This window comes from Scardinius erythrophthalmus (genome assembly GCF_964197995.2).
Source record: "Scardinius erythrophthalmus genome assembly, chromosome: 7".
In the NCBI taxonomy this organism is placed as follows: Eukaryota; Metazoa; Chordata; class Actinopteri; order Cypriniformes; family Leuciscidae; genus Scardinius; species Scardinius erythrophthalmus.
In genome coordinates this window covers 20,975,175-20,985,706 of record NC_138227.1, presented here as the reverse complement: position 1 = coordinate 20,985,706, position 10,532 = coordinate 20,975,175, and the positions used below count along the sequence as shown (strand labels likewise).

The 10,532-nt window shown below is 38.9% G+C and overlaps 1 protein-coding gene across 1 annotated transcript; it reads left to right on the top strand.

Annotated features, from left to right (window-relative positions):
* The first annotated feature begins 160 nt into the window (after positions 1-160).
* Positions 161-9,821, top strand: scarf1 (scavenger receptor class F, member 1). The gene is made up of 11 exons (XM_081371520.1): positions 161-353; positions 836-894; positions 1,067-1,168; positions 3,124-3,655; positions 3,745-3,963; positions 5,408-5,536; positions 5,620-5,723; positions 5,808-5,916; positions 6,010-6,134; positions 6,222-6,350; positions 7,570-9,821. Exons 1-11 carry the CDS (start codon positions 256-258, stop codon positions 8,628-8,630), a joined length of 2,667 nt encoding a protein of 888 aa, XP_081227646.1. The 5' UTR covers positions 161-255; the 3' UTR covers positions 8,631-9,821.
* The last annotated feature ends 711 nt before the right edge of the window (positions 9,822-10,532 follow it).

Below are 10,532 nucleotides of genomic sequence, written 5' to 3'. Positions count from 1 at the left end.
GACTGACCATTAAAAATATCCAACTCCTCCCCGAAATTCTGGGCCTTGATTTTGTCTTTAAACAACCAGTGGCTTATTGAATTAGAGGAAGCTGGCTTTTCTTCCTCAGGAAACTTGCAGAGGAAACAAAGGCAATTGGAGAGCTCATTTTGCTACAGAGACTGGACTGGATCTTTTCTGTTCCAGAGGTACAGAACTATCCTGGACTGGTCCCGTGGTAGGAGAGGGGGTTCGGTTTTGGTCGGTCCGGAGGGGATGGACACCTTTCTGACCTCATTTGGACTGATGCTCATGTGTGTCCAATGCTCAGCTCAGAGACTCTCTCCAACCGGGAAGAATATCTGCCTCATCAGGTACTGGCCTAGAATTCAGTTCAGTTGAATGTTGAAGTATCATTGTCTCAGATGTTTCTCCTAAAATTAATGTGTCACTGTTCTACATATATAATAGAGAACTAGGCCGAACTATAAAATGAAAGTGAATCGCATTGACGACAGTTTTATAGTTTCAATGTGAAATGTTTGATCAAATTAAAAATCATAGATATTGGGACATTTTTAGATCATTTTGAGAGACTACTGAAATCTCTTCTGAAGCTCTAGTATTTTTATCTGGAGAAAAATCCGAGACATTTCTTTCAATTTAATCTCAAACTGTTTAAGAGAAACAGTGGAGATCTTAATGGATATTTGTGATTTATAAGAGTTTTCTTACGTTATGAACCTTATTTTTTATTTTTCTCTCTATCCTACTTATAAACTGTTTTCTCTATTTATTAGGACAGTAGATTCAATACATTGTAGCATACATAATGTCTGCTATATTTTCGAAACAGGGATTCTTCTCCCACATGTTGTTCTGGATGGGGTCAAAATGGTGATGAATGCACTGTCCGTGAGTATTGATACCATCTGTAGATGTAGTTTAATACGAAATATATTACATGGTTGTTTTATTGATGACACACACAAGGCCAGTGTCCTGTGGGCCTGTTGATGTCAGCAGTTTTGTGAAGCTGTGGTTTCAGTAACTGTTGTCTGTAAAGTCTCCCTTTTTGTTTTCTCAGCCCTCTGTGAGGGTGAAAGAGCCTGTCTGCAAGACGAAGTGTGTGTTTACCCTGAACTTTGTCGATGTAAACCTGGATTTTACGGGTACCAGTGCAAAACCCGTGAGTAATATCATCACCTAGGTTTCTGTTTTCAAGACTACCTTTGTACAGCTGTGGCCTTTAGGTTAGAGATTTGAAAAACGAGCAAGAATGCCTGATACAAGTGTGATTCTGCTTTGTATCAACAACTAGCATTTAATATTGAGTTAGCTACATTTTTAGACACAATATTGCCAGTTACTTTGTTTCCCCTCCGTCAACTAAAATAGTTCCTTAGCAGAATCAACCTGTTTCCGAACAATATGGGAGAAACGAAGCTTTTCGAAACTCTGAATCAATTGCTTCGCAAAACGATTCACTGTTATAGAGGCACGCGAAACAAACAGCTGTTGCTCAAAACTTAGCATACACATATATGGCACTTAAAAAACAATTAATATTTTATTTTAATTAAAAGTGTAATGTTTTAAATGTAATCTACATTAAATATAAATTAATTACCATTAAATATATAGTTTCTATAATTTATTTATTCTTTTACAACCTAGTGCTTTTTTGTCTTATTAGAAGGGCTGTTTTTTAACAAAAATAAAAATATTCATAAATGTTTCAAATAGGGCTGTCAAATTTAGCGCGTTAATAACGCGTTAACGCAAAATCATATTAACGGCACTAATTTTTTTAACGGACGATTAACGCAGCGCGTATTTTCTGTTTGACCCGTGGCCCAAAACCTAGTTGGAGAAATGGAGATACACAGTGTTGGCAACTTAGCCACATTGCAGACCCATTTAGCGATTTTTTTTCCCTTCAACAAAGCGCCCAAACCTTATTTAGTTTCTGAGAATCTACCGGTACCGCCGGCACTGCTCTCTCAGCACGCGCGCGCGCCTCGCTCTCTCTCTCTCTCTCTCTCTCTCTCTCTCTCTCTCTCTCTCTCTCTCTGCGTCTCACGCGGAGGAGCAGCGCTTTAATTCAGTTAAACACAGATATTATGTTGCTTCTCTAATTTTACAAATATAGCCGAAATCAGAGCACGGATATTGTCTTTAGCTTATGTGTATTTGATTTCACCAGACGACGGCTCGATTATCAGAATTTTTGTGCAGATTAACGTCTTGGAAGCTTGGAAGGGAGAGCTGGTTATGTTTATTTGGTCGCGTTTCAGTCACCATTTCAAATTCATTCCGTTGTTTGACAACAGAAATAGTAAAATATACGTTTTATTGAGAATGTATTGAGAATTTAGCTTCATCAAAATGGGCACAGAGAGAGACAAACTATTATTATAATTAATAGTAAATGCTAAATGTACATTTATCATTTTCAGAAGAGCTGCCCTGTCATGCAAAAATCTAAACATTTTTGTGTTAGTAAATTGCTCAGTGCAAAGAAAGAGAAGTAATGGGAACCTGGTATTTCTTTGTTCTTTCTACACGTGTCTAATAGACATGAACAAGTTCTTTGAAAAACATCTATGACCTTTGAAACATGTCTCGTCTTCATGCTATATTGACTATGGTTTCAATAATAAACATACATTTGCATAAAGCATCTATATTTACCAATGCCCACGTTGATTAGAGTATTACAAACAAAAAAGTATTAATTTAAGGTATATTTAGAACAAATAAAAAATGTGCGATTAAATGCGATTAATCGCGAGTTAACTCATGACAACCATGCGATTAATCGCGATTAAAATTTTTAATCGATTGACAGCCCTAGTTTCAAAGCTTCATAAATCAGTGCACACACAGTAGTGGCGTTCCTGAATGAATCACTGTGTTTAGATGAATCTGTTGAATTAATGATTCAGTGACTCACTCGTGACGTTCGTTTGTTGCCACCTACTGGTGTAATTATGTAATTGATTAATTCAAATTCAAGCACAGCAACTAACTGTTCTATAAAAATATCTCTGACAAAACAAAACCGAATAAATAATTAATATACTTTTCTATTGTTTTCATTGTTGTGCGATTCTACGGATCTGATTTGTTATTTCTCCGCAGGCTGTCCTCGTGAATTTTGGGGGGTGGATTGTCGTGAGCTTTGCCCCTGTCACCCTCATGGGCTCTGTGACCCAGTTACGGGTGAGTGCTCGTGCCTGCCTAACCGCTGGGGCAACCTGTGCCAAAACAGCTGCAAATGTGGACGTCATGGGAAATGTGACCCTGTCTACGGCAACTGCACCTGTGAGGAGGGCTGGTGGACGTCCACTTGCTCCAACGCCTGTCAGTGCCACTCTGGCACATCCACTTGTGACCAAGCCACAGGCCGCTGCTTGTGTAATAAGGGCTACTGGGGCCAAAAGTGCAGCCTGCGATGCAACTGCTACGTGTCCCCTTGCCAGCAGCGCACAGGGGCCTGTCAGTGCATTCGTGGCTGGTGGGGTCCGTCCTGTGACCGCCGTTGTAATTGTAATCTCAGCCATTCCGACTGTGACCTGCAAACTGGCACCTGTTTGTGCTACTCGGGTTACAAAGGCTCTGTCTGCAATGAGCCTTGTGAGAGTGGAAAGTACGGCAGAGGCTGTAAGGAGAGGTGAGTGAAAAGGCAAGATTAAAAAGATAACATGAATTTTTGGTTCATCCATGATTTCTGTGTTCTCCTATCTGTGTGTGTGAGTGTAGCTGTGGACACTGTGAAGGAGGCGGGTCTTGCTCTAAACAGGACGGCATGTGTGATGCCTGTGCACCAGGGTGGAATGGCACTCGCTGTGACCAGAGCTGTCCTGCAGGTTATTATGGCCATCGCTGCCAAGAGGTTTGTCCGCATTGCAGAAATATGGACCCATGTGACCCGGAAACTGGAGCATGCTTACACTGTGATTCTGGGTGGACTGGACCAAGGTACAGATCTGTTGGGATTCAGCTCTGAAAAGAACATCTTATTATCTTATTTACTGTGGCAAACTACAGTGGCCTAAAAAGGACAGTTATAATGTATTCACACATTAGATGATAAACCTTGGCGCAGAAATATCTAGTTCATGAGTCTCTAGATGTCCTGGCTGATAGGTCCTTATGTGACTAGTGTAATCTGATTCACAAACGACTCTTAAGAGTATTTTTAGTGAATCAGAAACAACCTAGGCCAGGTTGTTTCATTCACAAACAAATGACTCTTATGAGCTGTTTCTTTAAAGTGAATCAACAACATACAGCACAACTAGTGTCCCATTCACAAATAAATGACTCTTAATAAGCTAGTCTATTTAATAGTTCAAAAAGAAGAGGTTTAAATAAGTCAGAAACACTGCATGGCATAATTTACAGCAATACATTTCTTTCCTATGTAAGCAAACTTGATGGAACATGAATGTACCTAAATTAAAGGAACACTCCACCGTTTTTTGAAATAGGGCTTATTCACCTTCTTTCCTACATTTAGATAGGTGGGCAAATGCGTTTTTGTCTCAGTGCATGCATTGTTTTAGTTTGACAGGGTCGGCGCTAGCTTAGCTTAGCATAATGAATGGAATCCTTTGTTGCCAGCTAGCATGTCCTGAGTAAAAGTGATATAAAAAAAAAAAAAAAACACACCTAATTACTTCTTGTGGCCTGCGTATTCACAACGAGTACAAATAGCGATGCAGATTAACAGCGATTTCCTAGGCAGATATTGACTTATATATTAAGGACTATATTAGGGGGAAGCACAGGCGAAGCACTGCTACTTGGGCGCAGAGATATCACGCCCAAGTAGCAGTGCTTCGCCTGTGCTTCCCCCTAATATAGTCCCAAGTCAATATCTGCATAGGAAATCGCCTAGTGTTAATCTGCATCGCTATTTGTACTTGTTGTGAATACGCAGGCCACAAGAAGTAATTAGGTGTTTTTATTTAATTTTTTATATCACTTTTACTCAGGACATGCTAGCAACAAAGGATTCCATTCATTATGCTAAGCTAAGCTAGCGCCGACCCTGTCAAACTAAAACAATGCATGCACTGAGACAAAAATGCATTTGCCCACCTATCTAAATGTAGGAAAGAAGGTGAATAAGCCCTATTTCAAAAAACGGTGGAGTGTTCCTTTAATATGAATTTGATCAAATGATAATGGAATATGATAAATGCTAATCTAAAGCCTAACGAGCATTATTATCTACAGATATTTAATTTATTTTAATTGTGGCTTAAATATCCAAACACTTTTTTTGGGCCACTGTACACATTGTATTTTTTTCTTGTGTGCAAAATTCAATCTAGCTATTGAGCTTTCTTAGATTTTGACAAGGGCTGGTTTTTATATCTTTTAGTTTACTTTATTTTGGGCTTCTCCCTCTCTGCAGATGTGACAAACCCTGCACAGATGGTGCTTACGGAGATGGCTGCCGCTTCCTGTGTAAAACCTGCTATCATGGCCACTGTGACCATGTGACAGGAAGTTGCATTTGTCTTCCTGGTTTCCAGGGTGAGAGGTGAGGGTACAGTGGTATTTATAGGTTGTTTTTAACTTGGAATAAGATTCAAATGAGTGCCTCTCACCGTTCAATCTCTGTAGCTGTAACAGCTCATGTCCTCTTAACCTGTACGGCGTCAACTGCTCCTCCACATGTGACTGTGGGAATCATGCCTGCCATCCAGCTACAGGGGCTTGTCCAAACAGTATGTACAGACACTACATTTGGTTTTCACAGCTGGTATCCACATCCCCCTTATCCATTTTTTGTGTGTGTGTTTGTCTGCTAGGTAGCAGAGCAGGTCTCATAGCAGGGCTTTTGATTCCTCTGTGCATTTTAATCATCGGCTTGTTGTTCTGCTGCTGCTGTTGCGGCAGGCCAGTCGAAGGAAAGGAAGGGTATGAATTTGTCATCTGGCAGCAGATATAATACAAAAAAAATGTCCTTTAATTTTGTAAACCGTAAGAAAATCTGCTAAATCTGTCCTTCAGAGTGGCGGTTGGGGATGGGAGCCCAACAGTCCGCATGAAGCACCATGTTTACACTGTGTTGGCCAACATGGGTTCAGCCATGCCGTGCATTACCCTTTGGTCATCTGGTTTACCCAGGGTTACAGGTAATGCATCTATTTTCATTTGCAGCTGTCACTGAGAAACATATGCAAGTGAGATTGGACTTATAATGTTCTCCGCTGTGTCTTCAGTCTCTCATCATGATCCCGAGCTCACATTTAACCACAGCTTCATTGAGCAACCATCATCCGGATGGGTGACTGATTCATTTGAAACTGATGATGAAGGAGAGGCCATTTACTGTGAACCGCCCAGGGAAGGTAAAACAGCTATTTTTTAGTCTCAATGTCCTTTTTACTCAGTAATTAAGGCAGAAGCTTTGGGTTTTGCCTTGGCTGTTCCTTTTTTAGTTGTTATTGTGAGCTCCCATAAGACAATCCCTCTCTTTAATCTCTTTAATAAATCAATTATATTTAATAATATTTGATATGTTATAATATTTTGTTGTTATATTAAATTTAAAAAGTTCATATTAAATGATAAATATTAAAAGAACACTTAAATCTATGCAATGTAACCTAATGTGAATATATATACATATATGCATGTGTATATGTCTACACCATTCATACATAATTTTTTTAAGATGATTAAAAAATAAATAAAATGTATTTTATTTAATCAAAAATACAGTAAAATCAGTAATATTGTGGAACATTATTACATTTTTAAAATAATAATTTACTCCTGTGATGCAAAGCTGAATTTTCAGCCTCATTTCTCCAGTCTTCGGTGTCACATGATCCTACAGAAATCATTCTAATATGATGATTTTGTGCTCAAGAAATATTTCTTATTATTAGCAATGTTATGCCACTTAATTTGTTTGTGTTATGTTAATGTTACCATTTATTTGAAACAGAATTATTTTGTAAAATTATAAATGCTTTTAGTCACTTTTAATCAATTTAATGTATTCTTGCTGAATAAAAGTACTAATTTCTTCTTTTTAAAATAACTCTTACCCCAAATTCATAAATCATTATTTTAGAATTCGCACCAATTTGCATTTATTTCACCTCTGACTGTTCACACTAAAGCCACATTGCAAAAAAAGTCATATTTAGTATAATATTTGTTATTCACTGTCAAAAATCAGATCTGTGTCACTAGCTATGTTTCCATCCACCTATTTTTAAGCGCATTTTGGGATATCACTTAAAAAAAACCCTGCTGGATGGAAACAGCAAGATGCGCATGCATTTAAAAAATGTATGCGCTCAATCCTATTGCAGCAACTTCCATTTTTATTTGTGATATTTAGTGCTTATCAGGAAGTTCTCTTCGACTCATTGGATGGAAATGCTGCTTTATACGCAAATGTTTTAATGCGTAAATCCATTTTAAGTCCATTTAAATCCATTTACCACAGCTATCGTGAGGGAAGAAAGTCAGATTTGCGCCATAATCAACTGCAATGTGAAAGTATGTAAGAGCTACTTCTGAGCAATATACTGATGTTTACATGCTCTCTCACAGATGTTCTTACAGTGGCCGGTGGAGAGCTTCAGGAGCTGAACTCCAAGTGTAACTTCTTCCCTGACCCATCAACCTTCAGCAGCGAGGACATGTCACAAGATTTTGGTATCCCTCGTACCTCCAGCATTGCCAAATCCAAACGCCCTTCAGTATCTTTCGCAGAGGGCACGAAGTTCACCTCTAAAGAGCGCCGTAGCTCGACCCAAGACCTGCCAGGAACTACTCGGAAACCCAAACCCTGGGGTGTGCTGATGATCTCTGCCCTGCAAGGAGGACAAGGAAACCATAGTGAGATAGATTCAGAAAAAGAAGAAAAAAACAATGAGGAGAACATCTCCTCTGAGGAGCAAGCAGCTGCCTCTGAAACATCACAATCTGACTCGATAAGATATAGTTCTGGCCCGCTCAGGACTCACCTCACTGTGCCCGGTGGGAGACGACGCACACTTTCCAATACCAGGAAGAACACCCAGCCTTCTGATGGCAGCCAGGATGCAGATTCAGAGAAGTTAACAACTGTTTATGTCACTGTAGGTAAGACACAAAATATGGCTACGCAAGAGCCGCCTTCGGAAGGGCCCGTTCAGGCGATGCTACGCAGACTAGGCAGCCTCCAGAGACAAAAAGAGGAGGCTGCCCAGCCCAAAGGCAGGGGGCAGGCGATTCCCAAGCCCCCACGGAAGAAACTGGGAGCACGGGCCAGTGCGTGGGAGCAAACTTCTGGGTCCGGCCAATCAGAGGTGGTCATGAGGAAGCCTAGTCGCAGGAAGCACAGCTCCCTCAGCTCTCCCTGCACAGTAGGGGCAACAGACTTTCCTCAGGAGGACAGCACCCCAAAGAGGCCCTTGTCCTCTATTTTAAAAAGTGTCCCAGAGAGCGAAACCCTCCACAGTTTAGAGGTGGAGCAAGACACTGATGTAGATTGTGCAGAGCACGCTTATGAGACTGTGGCTCCGTCTGATGGGGTCTCCACCTCTTCAGAGATTATTATTAATGAAACAGTTATGGACCAAGCAGAAAATGAGCCAAGTTATGAGAATGTTTATGTAAAGCATTCATAATATTCCTGAATCTTAAAGTTATTGATTTAAAGGCCAAAATTTCCATTTTAAGTTGTACTGTATGTAAGTTTAGCATAAACTGCATAAACATATCTACATTGAAAATTTTGTTTGTTGATATATTTTCATTATAATTTCCATTAAATAACCTTGTTTAAAAAAAAAGTTTTATCAGGATGCTCCCTTTATAACCCATAAGTAACTGTTTACATACACTGACTTTCAAATGCTTGAGGTCAGTATGATTCAGAAAGGATGCAATCATTTGATCAAAAGACTTTGACTTTTGACTGTAAAGACTTTTACATTGTTACAAACATTCAAATCTATTCTAGCCAAGATATGAAACTTGCAGCAATTATGAAAGAAATAACTTTCATAACAATATAGAAAAAATATTATTGGCTAGTTTAATATATATAAATTTGGTTGGTCTAACTGAGAGAAATGCAAAAAGTGCTGCAACCGTCCTCCCCTAACTTTCATAACAATACAGAAAAAATATTATTGGCTTGCGTCTTCGTTCTCCTCAAAGAGCATTTGTAAGTGTGTATTTGCATATCTTGGTTTTTGGTATCAAGATACATAAAGATTAGTCTTTACAAGCATCGCTACAGCACAGTTGTTCTTGGCAGCATGACACTGATTTACTTGTAATATGGGGTTATGGAGATAAATTCAATTGCTTGATATTGGCAGTACTCAGTCTTTGGATAGAGCAAGAAACCACAATAAACTGATGAAATGCCAAAATATTTTCTGGAAATTTTAATGATTGGTAGTTGGCAGCAAAAATGACAGGAAACACCATTTTATTGTGCTGGAAAAGCTAAACCTATGAACCACACCTGGTTTTTGTTCTTTGCTGTGAGGCGCTTACCTCTGAATGCATATATAGAGCCGTTTTTGAGCTGCATGAAGGAGTCAAAGGGTTTGCAACTGCAGACCTCAGCGTCAGGGTCTTTGGCTTTTGTTGGTGTGGGATCAGCAGTTGAGGTTGTTCGCTCAGTTGTTGTTGGGGTCTTGATGGTGGAGGGTAATGTGTAGTTGGAGTGGCAGCAGTGGAAATCACTAGTGTTGGGTCATCATTTAACGTTGAATCCAAGAATTGAGAAGTTGGACTAAATCAGTTTTAAAACAGTTGCAGTTTTGTACAATAAATACATGTTTAATAAAAGTTGGTTGCATTGCAAATTGTTCAATTCTTCCTGTCTGACCCTGAAATATGGAGAGATTGAATATCATCTGTAACACCTGCACACTGAATCTATATAGGCCTATGTTCTACACATAAACAAAACTCAATAACTGTTATTTGATAAATATGACTAAATAAATTATACAATAATATTATTGTATAAATAATACTATAATATTATAGTAAAACAGTTAATATGATCAGAATTCTATGCTCATTGAGACAAAAAGCTAAAGTTAATTAGTGAAATTTAAGGTATTTCTAACGTTGGGTTAAAACGTATTTTTACCCCTGGGTTGGGGTCAGTTGCAACATCTGGCTTCTTCCATTCAAATAAATACTGTGAACAATATGTCATATTTAATCATCTTTAAATGGTATGGGTAATTAGCAGACAGATGCAAGTTTAACATACAAATTTGGTTGGTCTAACTGAGAAAAATGCAAAAAGTGTTGCAACCGTCCCCAGTCTTCCCTAACTTTCATAACAATATAGAAAAAATATTATTGGCTTGCGTCTTGGTTCTCCTCAAAGAGCATTTTATCTTAAGGCCGTGTAAGTGTGTATTTTCATATCTTGGTTTTTGGCATCTCTTTCTCTATGCGATATACATAAAGATTAGTCTTTACAAGCATCTCTACAGCACAGTTGTTCTTGGCAGCATGACACTGTTTTACTTGTAATATGGGGTCATGTAGATAAA

What these genes read in the sequence shown, in the direction of transcription:
- scarf1 (XM_081371520.1), top strand. Translation starts at nt 256, where the DNA reads ATGGACACCTTTCTGACCTCATTTGGACTGATGCTCATGTGTGTCCAA. An exon ending in CCTGGTTTCCAGGGTGAGAG is followed by an intron (nt 5,537 to 5,619) that starts GTGAGGGTACAG and finishes CAATCTCTGTAG; the next exon opens with CTGTAACAGCTCATGTCCTC. An exon ending in TGGTTTACCCAGGGTTACAG is followed by an intron (nt 6,135 to 6,221) that starts GTAATGCATCTA and finishes CTGTGTCTTCAG; the next exon opens with TCTCTCATCATGATCCCGAG.